The following is a 19669-nucleotide window of genomic DNA, read 5'->3' as shown; positions in this document are numbered from 1 at the left end:
AGTGCGGCCCTGGGGGGCTCCCTACTTCTGCCCAGCCATGGCTGCGGGTGGGTGGGTGCCTGGGGGCCCAGCCCCATGTATTCCTCACACAGGACGGTGGGTCCACAGCAGCCACCGCACCCCTAAGAAACACTTCATAGCAGTTTTCAGAGCCACGGAGAGTGACTCTGGATGAATCCTGAACTTCTCAACTCTGAGCGGTGCCAGTTAGCACTTGGCCCAGGCTCCCCGCTGCCCAGGGGTGGCAAAGACGCCCGCGGACTCTCGCAGACAGCTGCCTCCACTGCCCCACGCAGGCAGCTAATCACGGCTTATGCCGCGACAAAGCCCCCCATGCTTAGAACCCCTGAGGGCCGCCGGATTTAGCAGCACAAACTGGGGTTTGAGAAAGTGAGAGGCACAAAGTCCCAAGGCCCTCCCTGCAGACTGGGGCGTCGCCCCCAGGAGGACCAGGCAGGTCGTGGAGCCTACTGCTGTCCAGCGGGAGCCCCAGACCGATGCCCTATGCCCCAAGGCCCTCCTACTCCCTTCTCCTGCTGTGGTCTCCTCCCAGGACAGGGTTCAAAGCCATGGCGCTGGGGGCTGGTAGGGCCGTGGAACTGGTCTTGGCCAACCGTGGTCAGGAGCCACCGCCAGGACTCGAGGAGGATGTGCTCCCTACGCGGCTGACACCACCCCTGCCCTCCTGCCATGAGCACGCTAGGGACAGGTGGCAGAGGCCACTGGGCATGGGTACCACTGCCCACACTAACAGCCCTTGCCGGGTGGGAGAGCCCGACGCAGAGCCAGCCCCAGTAGCCCAGAGCTGGTGTGGCTGGGCGGGAGCTGAGAGGTGACAGCCCAGCCCCCGGCCTATGAGGAACGAACGGGACAACTGCAGTGTCACCAATTCTTCTGACGTGGAAGCATGTGGAGGAAGGAGAGCCAGGCAGGCGCAGACTGGAGGCTTGACCACGCCGCAGCCCTGCGGCGCTCCTGGCTGGAGAGGCCTGTGAGGGCCCGGGAGGAGGTGCCCACCCGCTCCCAGCCCGCGCGCCGTGGAGTGCCGGCTGCCGCCGCCGTCGTATGACTGCGCTTGGGGGGTACATAGGAAGTGCTAGAGAATTTCGGTGAGGGAACGGTATATTTTTAGAAGCCAATATATTAAGGTAAATACATTTAATTTCCTAAAAATGTATAATATTTTCCCTAGCTTAAAATATTTCTATAGTTTTCTAAAGTGGAAAGAAATTTTGAAATGAAAAAGAAAAGAGTTTTAAACCAGTTCAGTGATGAGCTCTAGAGTTTATTACTCCCGGGAGAACACAGGCTCCAAACACAGGCGGAAGCTACACACAGGCGTCTACAGAGAAGAGCAGGAGGGGACAGGCAGCAGGGCAGAGGCGAGCAGAGCAGCATCCACGGGCGGCCACAGCGCCTTGGGGTTCACATCCCGGCGCTCCTCCCCGGGAAAGCACCAGGGAGCTCTCCGCACGGCGTGTGGCCTCCAAAGTGCCCAGATGTTACAGACACACGGGACGTACATAGAAAACACCTTCCCTGGAGCCGTCAGGTCTGGGTGACAGGCCTGACGACCTGACCCTACAGCAGGACAGACTGCCATCAGCGTCCTGCACTGGGACAGCGGGGCAGAGAGGGCGATCTCGCCGCCCCCAGTGGCAGGTCACAACCAGAAGTGCCCACACACCGCCGAGCGTGCTCTGACACGTGCCCTGAGCAGCCTGCCATCTCTCGGGGACAGCCGCGCCGGCCCCGGCACCCGGGGTCCTGGAAGCAGCCCTGCTGGCTGCCGTTTAGGATGTCGGGAATCTCGCCTCAATTCCTAATATTTGTGGCTCGTGGAAATATCTCTGGTTCCAGACCACACTGTTCAGCTTCACACACCCGGAATTTCATGCTTCCACTGGGAGAAACGCCCGTGGCACGCTGGAGGTCAGGGCACACCACCGACGTAGCTCCGACTCCCTGACCTGCGGCACACCCTGCCCCGGCCGGCGCAGCCCGCTCTCCCGCACACGGGCCCTGGTCCAAGGCCCCGTCCTGCCCCAAGTCGCGGGGCTTTGCTAACTCGCTCAAGACAAATTCTGTTTTTCAGTCTGGAGACTCGCACACCACGAATGCTGGCTATCTAGGCTTGGAAAGTAACACCGACATCTTCAGAAATCCCCGGGCCTTGCCCAGGGGTGCTACTGCCCCCGGTGCAGGCCCTGCCCGGGCGTCACCCCTGCAAGGGCATGGCGGGGCCCGAGCCGCCGTCTGCTCCTCTTCATGATCAGCCCCGACAAACGCGGGCCTTTCAGAACAGGCCAAGGACGCCCAGGATAAATACGATAAACGGGGGAGCGTGTGCTGTGGGGACGCTTTGCCAAACCAAAGCGGCAGCTGGAGCCCTCCCACAGCCATTCCTGGTACCGCACACTGGGCGGGCCGCGCCGGCAGCAGCGCGTGGGAAAGGGCCGGGTGGAGGGTCAGAACCCAGAGGTACCTGGTCGCGGAGGTCCAGGCGTGTCCTGGGGGGCAGGGGGCGGCGGCAGAAGCGTGCTGTTGGGGCTGCTGATGTGGGCCTCCCCCACCAGGGTCAGGTCAGCCCCCTGCCCATCCTCCACGGTCTGGATGTCCCCGGACTCTACTTCCCACGACTGCCTCTTCCACATCTGTGCTGTGCCCTCCTGTGCGCGGGGGATGGGGGACTGGGGGGTGCCGCAGGGCCCGCTGGGAGACTTCTGCCCAGGCGGGGTCGTCCCAGAGGGGCCGGGGGGACTGTGGGCCGAGCCCGGGCTGGTCGAGGGGCTGTCACTGCTGTCCTGGGCTGGCACCCATCTTTCTTGGGGAGGGGACGCATTCTCCCTGCCACTGGTTGTCGCGGTTCTCCTGCTAATGGCCTGGGCCATGGCCGGGGTGGAGAGCGTGAGCTCTGTGGAACCAGGAGGCAAACGAAGAAACTCCGGCAACACCAGGTCTTCCTTCCTCAGCAGCCCGCGTTGGTCATCTGCTCTGTTGCTCTGAGCTTTGGAAATGAGCTCAAAAAACTCTATTGGAAGAAAACCCACATTGACCATGTTTTAGAGAGTTTCACATTAACGTGTGCCACAGCAAAAAATTCACTCTCTAGAAAGCTCCCGTGGTGAGCTGTGCGTCCTATGGCCCTGAACTAACGTCCCAGACTGCCTTTGCCCAGAACTAGAGCAGAAGCCCCCAGGGCTTCTAGCACGATCTGTTTTCAGGAGTCAGAAGCAGCTGTGCACCTCCCTGAAAACTCAAGTGCGTGAAGGTCAGGCTCGGATAATCAAAACCCTCCACTTAGGGTAATGTGCTGATGGTGTTTAGCAGGGTGCTGTTGGGCACCTCGGCCTGCGTTTCTTATTTAACACTTGGGGCCCTTTTATACCTGAGTCCTGCCCCCTTCCTAGGATGGGGTAAAAGCGAGCACCAGACTGAGGACCGGCAGAGCCAGGACCCCACAGCTGAGAGGCGGCGCAGGCCTGGAGGCAGCATGGGAAGGAGCTCCGCCCTCAGGGACAGCGCCGTCCTCCGGCCTGCACGGGGCCTGCTGCCACCCAGCGTCTTGATAACCCTGAACCTCTGGCTGCCCCGCTGGCGCCTCCAGAACTCTTCTCTTCCTCAGGTGGCTGGATTCTTTATTGTAACTCAAGTTCACCATTCAAGGTCGACAGTGTCTAAATTGAGCTTTCTCTAGCATTTACATTGCATTGAGTTTTTAAACAACTACAAAGTCTAAAGTCTCAAATTTTGATAGTTCTCAGAAATGCACAAGCTTCAAAGGTTGTGTGTTTTACTTCTGCTTGGTGGCCAACAAAGGCTGAAGGAGGCATGTTTTATAGTTTTACTGCGAGGCTGGACGCCACAGCAAGCCGTGACAAGCCAGGCTGAGCAGCAAGTGCTCCCTGGATGAAAACGCAGGTCACGGCGGCAGCTTCTGCTTTCGGTGCTTCTCTTTGTGACAAGCTTTTGGAGGAAAAGGGACTTTCAGGAAAGGACTCGTCTCTGGTCTCAGTCTCCAGATCATTTCTCTGCTGTCCCTCCTGGGGCACAGGGACATGAAGCTGCTTTCCTCCATCCCTCTTGGGACACAGGGACATGCAGGCCACTCTCCTCGGTGCTGCAATGACCAGCAGAGGCTGGCAGACCTGCCTCCTCCTGCCGGGCACCAGCTGTGCCTCCCTCCATGCGAGCTGGAGGCCCTGGCTCACGTCAGGGCTTGGGCTGTGTGGAGGGGCAGGTTGCACCTGGGGGGCCTCCAGCACCTTTGTGCGGACAGAGCTGCAGGCCACGAGGGGGGCCTCCCTGACGCCTCCAAGGGCCCGGCTCTCAATCTGAAGATGGGGGTTTCAGTGAAGTTACACCCACAGCCCACAGACTGACCCAGGGAGGAGCATCCTCAGTGTGACGGGGACTGCAGCCACCCAGATGTCGACAGGCAGAGTAGCCTTAATGACTATACTGGAAACTAAAAGAGCATTTACTAAAAAATGTGGAAGTTTTAAAAAGTACACATACCCTCTGCTTCGTCCAAATTAATTTTCTGATATTTTTTTTTCCCAATCTTTGCAATAGATTCTTCTCTCTTTGAAAGCCGGGGATCCCTAGCATTTTTTCCATTTTCTCCTTTTATTTTAATAGAATTAGACTTGCCTAGTGTTCTTTCCTCTCCCTGCATTAGAAGGAAAGCCAAAGTTCTACTTACACGTCAACACACGACAACGCACAAGTCATCAGTTACAGACTAAAAAGCTCTGCGAGTAGAGACCGCGTTGAGAGAATCCACATGCACCGCAGACAAACCACGTGCAACGACGCAGCTCACAGAGAGCAGAGCGTGCAAGGCACGGCCCCCCAGGAGGAAGGAAAGCCGAAAGCCGGTTGTTCGCAGGGAAGGGGCGCCGGTGCCGGCAGGACGCAGGAGGAGCCCCGGGGTGCAGAGAGCCGGGCTGCTGGGAGCAGAGGGCGGCTGGGGCCAGGCGGGAGGGGAATTACCGTAGCCGAGTGGTTTCTGGAACTGGGATTGATGGCTGTGTTCTGTTTGGCCAGTGCACCTTTCTGTTTATCTGCAGGTCCCAAACACAAGGAGATACGCGTTATAATTACGGCGGCTCGCAAATGCACCTGAACAGTGAAATATCATCTGTTTCTATTGTCTTTGAGAGCAAAGCCATAGAGAAACCAGCAGGTACTTGCTACCCCTTCCCCCTAAGCACACACGGACCCCCAGTCCAGGACAAAAGGCCCCTGCGTGCTGGGTTTGGGGCGGGAGACGCTCTATGAGGGTGGTGTGGAGGCACCACAGTCTCTCCGTAAAGCTGCTGGGGATTTTTTGGAGGAGTGATGTTGAAGAGCTCACTTCATATACTATTTGGCATGAATATTCCTTAGAACGTAGAAGAGTATCACATTCGTGACATATTTTCAAATCGGCCTATGTCCCACGTCAGGGCGCAGGCTGGCCACTGCCAGCACTGAGGGTCCAAACCCACTTCTCTGGCCCGATGTGGCTACAGGATCAACAGTCCTGCCCCCCACGGCTCAGCAAACACACTGTGCGCCCCCCTCAGCTCCACAAGAGGCCTCACCTGCGCACAAACACGTCCCGGGCCTGGCATCCTCAGACCCTGCAGGGAGGGGAGAGGACCCCCACACCCTCCCACCCCACCTGCCCGGGGCGACAAGTACAGCGTTCTCTAGAGCAGAGGATGGCGGGGGCCTCCCCTGTGACGACAGGGGGAGCAGGAACAGGATTCTGCCTGGAACCCACACCCAGGTCACCCTCGGCATAGGCACATGACTCACACCACGCCCTGGGGGACTTTTCAGAAGGAGCCCTCAGAAACCACCTGGACCAGAGCCCTCACTGGGCTGACGTCCTGAAAATGGAAGGGCAGCCCAAGGTCACTACTTACAAAGTGACCTTGTCCACCAGACTGTAGGTGGCTTCCCTATGAGCTCTCTCCAGGAGAGACACTTCCCACTGCCCCTGCCCTGGGACAGTCCTCTGGGCCATACCTTGGCCCGTCCCTGGTGGGAGCTACAGATAGGCCGCACCCCACCTGGCTTTAACAACCTTTCCTTGTGCACAGGTTCTTGTGCAACTGCTCTGAAGAGCAAAGCGCACTCTAGAGGCACCAGCCCCAGCTGTGAGCCCTGCTCTGCAAGCGACTGGCCCTGCACAGGGCTCGGAGCTGCTGTCACCGATGTGGCGTGTGGGAAAGAGCTCTGAAAACCACCTGACTCACTGCACGAAAGGAACAGAGCAAGCCAAAACTACCAAGTGTGTGGTCTCAGCTCCTGCAGGGCCTGTGTCTTCACTTCCTGTTTCATGTCCAGAGTGAAGGGCACCAAATCAGCCACCGGGTGAGGGACCAGGAGGCCCAGACAGGGCTTCCAGGCCCCGGGGGATCCCTGTTTCCCTTTTGTGCAAGGACTCCACGTCCTCCCAGGAAGAGAGCACCTTCCAGCACTAACATGCTCTGACGTGAGCACGTCAGAACCTCAGACCAGCCCAGGGCAGTGTGAGTGGGGGCCGTCACCCCTTTTTATAGCTGAGAAGACACATTCGGGGGGGTCAAGCTGCTCCTAGTCTCAGCCCCTCTGCCACCCAGTTTCATAAACACTGCATTAAGCATCAATCCTTCGGCCCTGTGTTAGGGGTCCCAGGGCCCCCAGTAAGGTCCTAATTGCTAGTGCCAACTGAGATAGCAGTCATGGGCAGCAGGGCTCGGGGGCCAGGCAGCAGGTGGACATGTGGTCGTGCTCACCTTTTCCTCTGGAAGGGTCCTTCTCCTCCAGGATGACCCGCTGTCCATCCAGACTCGATATAGGGGCGCCGAGGTCCAGGGGCTCCTTCTCGCCACTCTAGGGCAGAGACGTATGCTGAAGCCCTTACCCAGACTGCCCCTTTGGGGAATAACTGTGACAGCCGCGGAACAGAGACCCCGCCTGGGCTGGATGGAGTCAGACACCCGTGCCCTGGGGTCAGCGGCCGACAAGGAGGGCCTGGGCTCGGCCAGACGCTGCCACGAAGGCACAGGAATTCCAGACTCGCTGGGCAGCCTGCAGGGTGCTGGTGCCCGGGGACTCTTCCCACCACGCCCTGCAGGATGGCTGCTGGCCCACATGGCCCAGGCGAGGACCCTGGGCAGAGTGACACTTCGTGACTACCAAGGACACCTTCATCCACAAATGCAAGGCTTTAAATATGTGAAAAATACTCTTAGATACTAATTTAAGTTGGCCTAACAGTCAACGCCACCTAGAACCTGGATGGCAGCTCATCTAAAAAGCCCCCATGGGCCCTCGGGCACCGCTCTGCAGTGAGCACAGAGGGAAAACGCTCTCGTTGGAAAACAAGGAGGCAAAGACGGCAGTTTCAGGAATGGGCCTAAGACCTAATCCTAATGAAGTGTCCCGTCACTAGCTACAGAGCTGGAGTCCTTGTCCTGGGTAAGACTTCTCTCCTTTGGTAGAGAATCTTGCTATTCATGTACCACCACTGTTTAAAAAAATAAATCTGAACTTGTCCTTTGGCATTTTAGATTACCTGTCAGCCAGGAAAACAACAAAAGTGCCCAAATGCCAAGCGGGGTGATGTCGAGCTCCCCAAGGGGCCAGGTCCAGGCTGTGCCTGCGGCCCCAATGAAGGAGCAGCCCCAGGCACGGTGTCCTACCTCACTCATGATGCTCCTGGGCACAGGTGGCCCATAGCAGTCACCAGAGGGCCAGGAGGGTGTGTGCAAGGAAAAGCCCACCCACACCCACTTCACAAGAACTTCCACAACCCACCTCGGAGCCTGCCAGGCAGGGCCCTCGTGCAGCTGAACAAGCCCTGGCTCCCAAGGATGAGCCCCCACCCCGGGCCCCGCCCCGGCCCCAGCACCCCGTCGGCACAGGGCCCCCACCCCGTTCTACAGATAGGGAGGCTGAGACGGGGGCTCGGTGCTGGCTAGGGCTCTCCACCAGCCATGGGGGACGAGCTTCGAGCTTCGGGTTACCCTGGGAGCTGGTGCCCGTAAATAATTGAATAGGTTCCTCTCACTCACTTCAAAGCTCTTGAGCAATGTTGAGGCCAGTTTTAGGGAAAATTAAAATCCTAAAAATATCTGGAATCATACTCCGATAACACTGAGAAGGGAGACGGCATGGTGCCCGCGGTCCTGGGCCACAGCTCACAGCCGGGCTCCGGGACCCCTGCTGCTTCGGAAACGCACCGGGACTGGGGCCACCCAAGGCCTGCCTTCCTTCCCCCACAGTGCTCCTGGTTCCCTTCGTAACCTCCTTCACGTGACCAGGGGGTGGCCAGGCTCGCAAATGCCAGTTCTGAGTTTTCAATGACAAAGTGCAGATGAGAATCGGGAGTCCCCTGCCCAGGCCCCGCCCCGAGGCACCGGTGTGCAGTGGGGCAGGTGCCATCTGACCAGACGTGCAAGTGGCGGCTACTTCGGATGGATTGTCAGTTTGTTTCTTGTTTCCCTGGACCAAAACCACATTGCAAATAGCGATTGTTTTTGGAACGACCAAAGTACAAAAAAACGATGATCGAGTTTCCGCTCCACAGAACGAGAACTGGGGTGCAGGCCCAGGTCCGCTGACCCAGGAGAGGGCTGCACAGGGCTGGAGGGTGAGGCTCAGCCCCGGCTCACCTTTGTGAGTGGCACAGAGCTTCCTGGCACTCGCCTGGCACAGGGGAGACACTCACCAGCCTCACCAGCAGGCTGCCGAGGTCCAGGCCGTACTTGGCCACGACGGGCCGTAGCACCTCTGTGACAGGCTTGGTGGGCTTGGCCTTGAGTCCCACTGACCGGTTAATGGGAACGAGGTCCAGCCTGGGGGCACAAAATATTCACTACAGACACACGTCCATCCCCACTGGGAGGCCCGTCCCAAGAGCAGAGTCCCGTGAGCGGCCCTCAGCACCTCGGCGCCCACCCCTCCCGCCAGCCTCTGAGTATGAAGTGCCCTCTCCGTGGGACATGTCTGCGAGGGGCTCTTCTGGGAGTGACAGCAGCCAAGCAGGGGACGTGGCCATCCCTTTCCCAGCACAGGCAGAGCCCTGCAGAGCAACCCTTCCCAGCTGTGGCCTTGGGGGCTGTGCCCACCAGGCTGGGCAGGACGGCTGCCCTTCTCGCCCCGGCCACCGACATGCCTTCACGGCCCATCACGGAACCAGCACGTGTCTACTCCCTCAAAGCAGCACCGGGGGCTCTGGGATCTTCCATAAATGACAACTGTGTTTTTCTCTTACCGAAACAAAGTGCGCTTTTCCAGGCGCAGGTCTCTTGACTCCAAGATGCTACTGTCTTGATGCAGCACCAAAGGCTTTGGAACAAAGAGACCAAAATTAAAGTGGGAACACGAAGCACCCCCCGAAGTGTGGAACAATGTGCAATGGGTGCAGCTGTGCAGAACAAAAGAGCAGCTCAAAAATAGCCCATCCACAGAGGAAGCATCGCTCTCCAACACCACCCCGACACCAGCATGCAAAGTGCTCCCAGCAGCGTCACTGAATTCAGATAACCCGGCTTCCAGCCAACATGCTAAGTGAGGGACGCGGGACGGAGACCCGCCAGAGCCCGCCAGCCCAGAGGAGAAGCAGAGGGCAGGCTGCTGTCCAACAAGACCAGTTCCCCAGCCAAGGGGCCCTGAGAGTCTGGGGAGCTTGGTACCTTGTCCCCGCCCACTAGGAAGAGGTCCACGGCGGCCCCGTTGATGCCGTGCCGCTCGCAGAGTCCGGACAGGATCTCCTTGATGGAGAAGCCCGACTTGACGGCCACCAGGCAGGACGTCCCGTCCGGGAGGAGGATGCAGCAGTGCTTGGTGGCCTTGTCCCTCTCGGGCACCAGGGTCCTGCAGGCCTCGGACTGGGGCAGGGAGACAAGTGGCTGTGCGTTTCACGAGGTGGGCGCCCCCCAAGGAGGTGCAGCAGCCCCAGCCTGCACGTGCCTGGGGAGGCCAGACAGCCTGCCCACCTGCAGCTCCTTGTGTGCAAAAGACTGAGGCTCAATCTGCACGGACGCTTTGCACAAAGAGCCGACTAAGTGTTGGGTTTTCTGCGGGAACACTGAGAGCAACCACCTTCCTCTAACTCTGGGCCCTGAACATACTTTACAACCTCTCGGTCTGAGCATAACCAACCATCGTGCACCCTCCAGCCTGCTCCTTGAGGATGAGCCACCCTCTAGGGTCTCTGAGTCACATCATATCCTCTCTGCAAACAGCTCCTTGTGTACATTTTGTTAATACAAACCCTGCCTAGATTGTCATTTCCTTGTCACTATCTCCTCCTGATGGTCTAAAAACCTCTTTCCCCAAAGTGTTATTTCAGAAGCTAGTTTGTAGATGGGTTGCAAAAATGTCCCTAACTATCCCCTTCCCTGTGCCTGAGCCTGGGGCTCCTTCCCAGGAGCTGGGGCTGGCAGCCCTGGCCTGGATGACAGAAGGAACTTGGTGGCAGCGTGTGGCTCGGAGCCTGGGCCCCTGCAGGCCAGCGTGCTCTGCACAGGAACAAGGGGACTGGCGGCCAGAGACGCAGCCTGCAGTCCAGCGAGGGCCAGGGGTGAGTGAGGTCACCTGGGACCACCGGCCCTGCTGACATGCCAGGTAGGCAGGGACACTCAGGCACAGCCAGCTGAGGTCGGCGGACCACCTGCTGGCCCGCAGGCTTGGGCAATGATAAATGTCTCCTTTTGAAGCCATCGAGTTTGGGAGGGATAATAATTAGGCAGCAACAGCAAACTGACACGTGGTAAATCCTTACAGCTTGAAATGTTACTTGGCAAAACTGAAGAAGAAATAATATTCTACATTAATTGCTGCTTGACACTTTCAAATGACTAGGGTGCTGGCAACCAATAAGGTTTTTAAAAATTCAAATCAGACAACAGCTAACAGACCAGCAGCCCCTGCCGGGCCTGCCCGTCTCCCCTCGTCTAGGGGAGCTGGGGCCAGAACGGGCAGCGACACACGTGATTTGCAGGCATGAGAGGAGACAGTGCAGCGAGACAACAGGCCAGGCCCGCGCCCTGGACAGGCCGTGCACTCCGCCACTGTGCCCGGGCCCTTGCCCAAGCCATGCGTCGCTTCACTAAATGAAGGTTGGTTGCGTAACGTGAGAGACAGGCTTCCCCAGTCAGGGGTCAGCACAGCCCTGCGGCCCTCGGGACAAGGGGAGGCAGCGACTCACCAGGTCCAGGCTCCCTGCAGAGGACATGGAGCCCTGGGACTCTCGGCGGCACGGGCCTCCGTTGGCGTGGATGGGGTCTTGACAGGAAGACACAGTGACTCAGATGAATCCAAAGTGGTAGCTTTACTTTTCCTCACTTGAGACAGAAGTCCCGTCTGCCTGGCCCCACCTCCCAGCCTCTGCCCGCTTTAGGCGGAACAGACACACGTGCAGGACGGAAGACAGACATGAGGAAGCCCTTCCTGGGCACTACCGCGCCTCACTGGGACGCGTCTCCCTGCCCTGCAGGGGTGAGGGTGGCCCCAGCCCTCAGCAGGCTCCACTCTCCGCTCTGCCCCTGCCACATCCCGGCCCCAACACTGCGCTTGGCCCATGGCAGGCACCCCCAGACAGCAGTGCACAGCACCAACTTGAGTACGTGTCCTGGGTAGGCCTGACTTTCCTTCATTCAATCTGGAATCTGCATCTCAAACTGCAGTTTCTGGGCCTAAAGAAAACCGTCCCCCTGTGGACAGCGGCAAACGCTCCCAGTGGGTTGCTGCGTCTTTACCAATGACCCAGTTCATGTCATTTTCCTGAAGTCCTAAAGTGAGCTAACACTCGCCAACTGTCACTACCTTAACACTCACTCTATAATCTTGGGCTAATCTAAAAATCATGAAAATTCCGACCGAAAGGACTTTTGAAAACACAGGCCCTACTCCCAAATCATGCTGCTACACAGGGGCTCCAGGGGCCGCCGGGGTCGGGGTGGGGCCGAGACAGTGGCTCCAGGTACTCTCGGCCTCCCCAGCCACCGCCCACCTCCTCAAAGGGACGGATTCCCAGGCTCCACCCTGGGCCAGAATCAGAACTTTTGAATTCTGGGGCACCCCCTGCAATCAGGGCTTTAAAAGCCCCTCCAGACGGCTCTCTAAAGACCTGCAGCCTGTGACAGGGACCGGCTCTCGTGGGCAGAACAGTGGGGCTGGCACTCCCCCACCTCCCAGGTACTCGGGAGGCCCGGCCCCATCTCCTAACATGCTGTCTATGCCCCAGGAGGCCTCTCAGGAAGGTGAGTTCCTCAACTCCCAGCTGCCTTTGTTTTGAAAAGGACACCCATGGCCAGGAGCTTGGGGACCCTGTGCCAGGCCCGAGCCTCCTTCTGTAAATTGGCACGATGCCCACCATTCAGGTAGCACCGTGGGGCCCCTCACTCACCTCCCTCAGGTTCACCCGGCTTGTGCTCGCTGAATCATGGTCACTGCCCAACTTCAACTTGGGGACCACAGGCTCAGTGCAAGCCCCTGACCATTAGGCAGGACACTCATTTCTGAAAATAATCCCTTTCTCGAAAATCTCTAGGGAAGAAAATCCTTCCCAACTCTCTCCCATGTGCTTTCCAGTCCCTGGCATAGAACGGCTTCCTCCTCCTCTGCCCCAAGCACGGGGCATGTCCACTCTCCGCCCCACTACCTGCTGCCGGCAGCCCGTCAGGGCGGGGGCTGGATTACCCCGAGCCCCTCGGCTGGCGCCCTGGGAGGGCCACGCTCCTAGCGCGTTTCCTGATTCCTCAAAAGCTTCCTGAAGCCGCCCACCTCCTGCTGCACACTGTGGCCACGGCCCCTCCCCTAAAAGGACAGCGGCCTGTGACGGGACGTGGCTGAGCCGGCCTGGACAATGCACCCCACACAGGTGACGCCACAAACCATTTGGAAGGTCACCGTGTTCCTTCTTCTTCTGGGACCTCCCAGTGCTCCTACTCCTTGACCAAGAGAAAAACGCGCCTTTCCGTTTCTTCTCACTGTCCTCCTCCACCAGCTCTTCATTCAGGGACCGTCCTGACTTCGATTTTCCACTCAACTGTCAGCAAATGGAAACCTTGGTTAAAACAACGTAATGTTATTTTAACATTATATGAAATGCACAAGGAGATAGAATAGTGAGCGGTGGACGTGAGTACTCTAGGGAATGACATCCGACAGGCCAGGAGGTGCAGCCCCGACAGGACTCCAGACACAGTGGCTGGAACCTTCCAGCACTGAGAGTCCCAGCACGAGGCCAGCCTGGATGTCTGTGTGCTGGGTGCGTCTCGCATCTGCTGCTGGTGAAAGAACATGCAGACACGGCCTCTATCGCCCTTCCCTGGGAGAGCTCTCATGGGGTGGAACACACCCAGGAGTGACCTGAGCCAGGCCGGGGGAGGGGCACCTTTTTTGGCGTGGACATGCTGGAGTGGTCCGAGCCGAGGCTGTGCTTAGACACCGGGCTGCTAGGGGCCTGCTGTGAGTCCGGGAGGGCACGGCCTTCCACCTCCGCTAGGATGCACTCCTGGTACAGCTGGGATTTCAGAAAGCGCGTGTAGCTGTCAAACTTCATCAGGTTGAAAATCTGGGGATGAATGCAATGCGACACCGCTGGAGAAGCAACCAAGTGCTCAGCCTCAAGGCCAAGGCCATGTGAGGGACCTACGGACACCAGAGGGCCTCCTATCCGGAGAGGACATCGCTTCCGCCCATCTTCCCACCAACCACCCCAGAGTACGTTAGAGGTATTTTCCACTGTCCCCTCATGTCTGATTGTTCTTTCTTCCAACAAACCACTCTCAAAATCAGCAAACTGCAATGACTTCTATAAAGCCAGCACCACGAGCAGACTCGGGGCAGCCACTCCTGGGGAACCTTGTCTTTACATTAAGCAAGAATGAAACCAAAACCAACTGGAAATCTGACAGAGTGAGAGCTGCCTTCAACATGCCTTCTTCCAACTTTTTTAAAAACACTATTCATGTGACTTAGCAACAGAGCGGTCTCTGAAAAGGCCAGCGAAATATGGGCTCTAAGTAACAGCAGGTTATTTATTTTTCATCATAGTGATGTCCAAAATTTTAAAATATTCAAACGCACATATATCATCACTTGAGAATATGTGACTTTGCCCAAGTGCATGTGCATACACACAAGTGAAAGTGCAAAGAGCCTGTGCAAGTGCATGTGTATGTACATATGTGATTTGGCACAAGTGCGTGTGTGTGTACATACACATGTGAACATGTAAACAACCAGGTCACCTGCAGAGAGGCCAACAGTGGCTCAGGACTTCTAATTTCATGGCCCTACTGAAATCCCCAAGTTCCGTCTGTGTTCCCCCGAGACACGCCTGTGTCGGGCGGCAGCTCTCCTCTCCATCTGGAGGCTGTCTGAGAGCCCGAGCTCTGGCTAGGATTCCCCTTAAGAAACCACGGCACAGGGAGGTACCTGGAGCTGCTGCTCCTTGAACATGTCCGGGTGAGGCGCGTTGAGAATGTCGTCCGCCAGCTGGGCCTGGCTGTCGATGTTGACAGGGGTGGTGGCTTTGCTGCACAGAAATTTACTGAAAATCTCCCGGGCCCTGTAGGAAAGCTGACAGGTGAAAATGTCTGAGCAGGCATGTGGACAGCAGGCTTATTCTACACATGTGTTTTCTGGGCCAGGCGCGGTGGCTCACGCCTATAATCCTAGCACTCTGGGAATCCAAAGCGGGAGGATGGCTTGAGCTCAGGAGTTCGAGACCAGCCTGAGCAACAGTGAGACCCCTTCTCTACTAAAAATAGAACAATTAGCCGGGTGGGGTAGCATCTGTAGTCCCAGCTACTTGGGAGGCTGAGGCAGGAGGATCACTTGAGCCTAGGAGTTGGAGGCTGCACTAAGCTATGATGATACCACTGTACTCTACCCAAGTGACAGAGCAAGACCCTTTCTCAACAACAACAATAAAAAAAGGAAACATGGGTTTTCTACTTATTTTGCTGCTGTATTCCAAAGGCCTGGCACAGCTACAGGCATTGGAGATACATTTCCACGGGCCACAATAAATATTTCATGCTTGAATAAATAAAAGTACAAGCCAGCAAGAAACTTCACTGAACTGGCTCCTCTATAATTCTTTCAGTGGATACTTTAACTGTTCCAAAGGCTGGGGCAACGCTACCCACCGCTAGGTGTGGCAAGTGTGTACATGTGGTATTTCTGCAAGGTGGTCCCCACTTAGCAAAGGGGGATGCAGGAGAGCAAAGTCCCCGAGGGTGCGGAGCTGATGCGAGAGGCCCCAGCCCTGAGTGTGGTCGTTCACCCAAAGGGAGTGGGACACACGCCGCAGGCTGCACTCGGGAAGGACCTGGCCAAGTGTCCTCCCAGGCCCAGGCCCTACGCCCACGTGGCACGTAAGGGGAGCTGAGAAAACCCGCATTCTTAGGATGCTCTTCTGCCTCGGATTTTATTTAGGTTTCCCTTTAGACACACATTCCCTCTTCTTAATTTCAACATGTTGAGTGGCAACACATTGCTGATGAAAAGTTGTATGGCTAAAGGCATTTGCACAAACTATGTTTAGGCAAAATTAAATATCATGTATATATAAAAATTTATTCTGAAAAAGAAATGACATTTTCAAACCATGTGAAAATATTTTTACACCAACTTTTCAAACTGGACTAGATGTTAATCATATGCTAAACTAACCTATAGTGAAGCCATACTGCTGTAATCTCCACTTCCTAGGCATGAAGAAATTTACCTCTTTTTTGTCGTGTGCAGGAACATGGTTAAAATATTCACAGGCCTGCCAGAATAAAATGTTTTCTTCACTGAATTCTTTCCTTAGAAAATCCTAAGAAAAACAGCATTGATTAACATTGACAGAAAGATCAGTGGAAGACAAGTTGGCAGTTACTCTACGAGACTGTCCTCTCCGTGAGCTGATCATTTCTTCACTCCTGCTCTTCTCTTATTTTCACCTTCTACAGAAACCTCGAGGTTACAAGCTCCTCTCGATGCTCCACCCGAGGGCCTAGAAAGATAACCTAAGATGCCCAACACTTTAAGGACCACTGCTCTGGCATTCAAGCTTTCTTGACAGCTAAGCTTTTCTTTCCAGCAGCTGGAGCTGGCAGCACACATCTGGCTCGACCATTCACAGGAAGCCCCAGAGCCCACGGCAGAGCGCCGTCAGGCAGAGCGCGGCAGAGTCAAGGGTTCTGCCCTGGGGGATGGGCCGAGAAGGCAGCGCTGAGCCCAGGCTCCCTGAGCCCACCCTGGCTCGGCCCTGCGGGCAGGAGGAGACACCTGCACTGAGCTATTCGGGCCATGGCTGACCTACAGGGTGCTGCTGTCTTTGGGGTGGACAACGGATCCCGCTCAAGCAGCCTCAGCAAAGAGCGCAGACGGCCCCCCACCAGCCCCCAGGCTCTTCCCTACTCACAGAGAAGTAGTGAACACCAAGGGGGTCCTGTAGCAGACGCTCGAAGGACACGGCCCAGCTGGCAACCCTCCTCTCTCGCAGGCGCCGGCAGCTCTGCACGCTGGGGAGGCTGGCATTGCTGCTCAGGCTGTTGTTGCTCACGCAGTCCTTCAGGTCAGCGCCGGTCAACTCTGTGGGACCACACAGACGGCACCTGCACCCCTGCCCTCCTGTGGGCTCTTCAGGGGCCCAACACCAAGCTCTCTTCTCTACAGCACTCGCTCAGTCCACAAACACACACTGCGCACCACAACCCCAGTGCATCCCAGACGCAGGGCAGGGCATTGCACAAAACAGGCCCCGGCCCCGTGTGGCTCCGCACACACAGTGCACACAAGTTGACACAACACTCTAAAGCTCACCTACGCGCACACTCACAACACACAGGCGCATACGCAGCCTGTAACAAACTGCGGCCACGGGGATAAACAGAAACGGCCGTAACCTTAAACAAAAACGTGCACACACACAGCAATAAGAACCAGACACCGTAACCGCATGCAAGGACGGTTTTACAACGTGCTGCAGAGCAAAAGCAGCTGGACAGTGCCGCACAACTCCATGGCGTAAGGTCCCAGGAGGAGACACAGCCCGGTGAGGGGCTCCGAGCCCACAGGGCAGGTGCTCACCTTCTCAATGGGGAGCACGCACCCTGGTGCCTGTGCCCTTCCTTTATCAACCCTACTTCTCGATGCAGAAGGTTCAAGCACCATGTCCACGTTTGAGTATGTAGGCGCACGCATTAGCTCAACAGCTCACTCACGGTGAGGAACATGTCACAATAGGAGCCCTAGGAGGCCAGCTCCTGAGGTGTCCACTAATGAGCCTTTGGCTCCCAGGATCTTCTAAGCAAGCTCCCAAGCAAGGGGAGGCACCTAGGAAACCCGTCTGTCACCCTTGTCCCCTGGTGTGAGCGGTGTCGTGGGGGTCCCCATCCCCCAGTGGGCAGCCTGGCCACTGCGCCTGAGAGGAAGGGCGCAGGCCAGAGTGGGCCACGGCTCTGGGAACGCTGCACGTTCCGCAGACGCAGCTCTGGGCCGTGATCCGGCGTGTCCCACACAGGGCCATCCTACAGCGAAGGCAACGGGACCAAACCTGCGCGGTCAGGAGGCCCTGGGCTTTGCGTCTGGTTCCTGTTGTGTCTTCACAGGGCAAAGCTGACGACAGTGACCGTGCAGATGTTGTCACCAGTCCAGTGAGGCGCTAGTCACACGTTCCTGATTTGCTCCTGCGTCTGCTCCAGGCACCAAGTGCCCTCTGCCTGTGGCCCAGTGCGCGGGGTGAGCCACCCGGCTGGTCACGCCAAGAAGTCAAGGCCACAGTTAAGTGGCTTCGGCCCCAGGCCAAGCATCAAACACATCCATCGGGGAGGGGAGGAGCCAGAGGCAGAAAGAGATGGGGGGAGGGCGGTAAGGCAGCATCGACCCCTCCCTGGGGTGGAGGCCACCCTAAACCCCACAGCCGAGCCTAATCCGCAGACGTGCTGACGGCCACGCGTGCATCCGCCACACCTGCGGCCCAGGCCGGAGGGCTTCCAAAGAGGCCACGTGTGGACGCCGCTGATCCAGACAGGGCAGACCCCAGACACCAAGAGGCAATGCTACGATTTGACCCCACAGCCTGCCTTGCCCTCAGCGTGACAAGCAGGGACTGTGCATGGCAGGGGTCAATTGCAGTTCAAAAAGCATTTAGATTACAAAAGAAAGGAAAAAGAGCAATCGAATAATTTAAACTGCTATAGAAAAATATTAAAATAAGACTCATAAGGAGTTATGATAGCATCAGAAAAGCAGAATTTTAATGTTTCTTTGAATCCCCCATGCTGTGTGTATGCTTTTCTGAGATAAAACACTCAGGTTGTGTCGGCCACCAGCATCCACTGGAGTCCAGGGAAGGCCACCAGCCGCTGGGGACTCGCACAGAAGCTCTGACCAGGAGTGGCTGGGGAAGAGGCAGCGCTCGCCACCAGTGAACAGGCAGCAGGCCACACACCACGGCGGGACAGCCACGTCAGTGCCACTCAGAACCGAGGACAGCACAGGACCGTGCAAGGCTTCCTCTGAACACAGCAGCTCTGCGTCGTGGCGACGGCACGTCCAGAAACACCTTGCTTAAAGAACGCCAACGTGCGAGAGTGCCCCTCAGACAGTGCTCCGTTCCGCACGCACACTCTCTCTTGCACGGCCGTTCGCTCACGCCGGGGCAGGGATCTTTATGCCAAATTTGCTCCAATAACCAGACACTGAGGGGCAAACAATGACATCAGCAATCCCTAAATGAACACACACCCCAGTGCACGTCTCAGGAGAGGCTTTACTAGAACTAGACAAGCTAAGTGTAAGAGTTCGTGCGGAAAACGAGATACTAAATGATGGAAAAACAAAACAAAAAGAGCAACAGGGCGGGGCCAGCCCTCCCTGACAGTACAGCACATCTCAACCCACAGAACTCGGCACAGAAACAGACACATCTGTCACCAGGACAGAACACAGAGCTCAGAAATGGGCCCCACACGGTGAAGTCGTGGGTCAGATTGGGCGAAACAGATTACACCCCAAAAATGACCAAGTTGGGCCCCTTCCTTCCAACACACACTAAAATAAATCCAGGATGGACTGAAGATTTAAATGTAAAAATGAAATTAGGGAAATACTAGAAGAAAACATGGAATCGTTTTTTGAAATATCTGAGTGAGAAAAGGCTCTGGAGGGAGGACGCAGGCCCCGAGCCGTGAAAACAACATTGGTGAGTGGACAGCAGAGACTTGACTCTGTCTATTAAAACCACCACAAGCCAAGTCCAAAGACAAGAAACTATGGGAAAATATGTTAACAGAGACGAAGCGCTAGCTTTCCTTCTCTGTAAGAATACCTACACGTCAGTAAGAAAAAGATCAACAAACCAAGAGGAAAATGGGAGTGTGGTCGGCCCTGTGCCGAAGGCTCCAAACACGCAGCGGCACACCTGCCTTCCCACAGTCACCTAGATGTGGATTTAGTCGGCATCCACCTGGCCAAGATCGTGGTGTCAGCAGTGTGGGCAAAGAGGCCCCCTCCTGCACTGCCGGGGGGATAAAAACTGACCAGGCTCGGCTGGGCGTGGTGGCTCACACCTGTAATTCTAGCACTCTGGGAGGCCGAGGTGGGAGGATCGCTCAAAGTCAGGAGTTCGAGACCAGCCTGAGCAAGAGGGAGACCCTGTCTCTACTAAAAATAGAAAGAA

General features: G+C 56.7%; 1 protein-coding gene across 1 annotated transcript in view; it reads right to left on the bottom strand.

The window, feature by feature from the left end:
* Positions 1-19669, bottom strand: part of RGS12 (regulator of G protein signaling 12) — a 148143-nt gene that overhangs the window by 8792 nt on the left and 119682 nt on the right. The window contains exons 5-18 of the mRNA XM_069495414.1: positions 16409-16578; positions 15725-15817; positions 14428-14571; positions 13382-13561; positions 12880-13033; positions 11192-11268; positions 9675-9869; positions 9254-9327; positions 8708-8834; positions 6771-6867; positions 6139-6147; positions 4996-5066; positions 4519-4672; positions 2476-3031 (exon numbers count right to left, since the gene is read on the bottom strand). Of these exons, the coding sequence (XP_069351515.1) occupies positions 2476-3031; positions 4519-4672; positions 4996-5066; positions 6139-6147; positions 6771-6867; positions 8708-8834; positions 9254-9327; positions 9675-9869; positions 11192-11268; positions 12880-13033; positions 13382-13561; positions 14428-14571; positions 15725-15817; positions 16409-16578 (2101 nt within the window). The remainder of the gene's footprint in view (positions 1-2475; positions 3032-4518; positions 4673-4995; positions 5067-6138; positions 6148-6770; positions 6868-8707; positions 8835-9253; positions 9328-9674; positions 9870-11191; positions 11269-12879; positions 13034-13381; positions 13562-14427; positions 14572-15724; positions 15818-16408; positions 16579-19669) is intronic.

Source organism: Eulemur rufifrons, chromosome 20, assembly GCF_041146395.1.
Source record: "Eulemur rufifrons isolate Redbay chromosome 20, OSU_ERuf_1, whole genome shotgun sequence".
In the NCBI taxonomy this organism is placed as follows: Eukaryota; Metazoa; Chordata; class Mammalia; order Primates; family Lemuridae; genus Eulemur; species Eulemur rufifrons.
The sequence above is the reverse complement of the archived record's forward strand: the minus strand, read 5'-3'. Positions and strand labels throughout refer to the sequence as shown.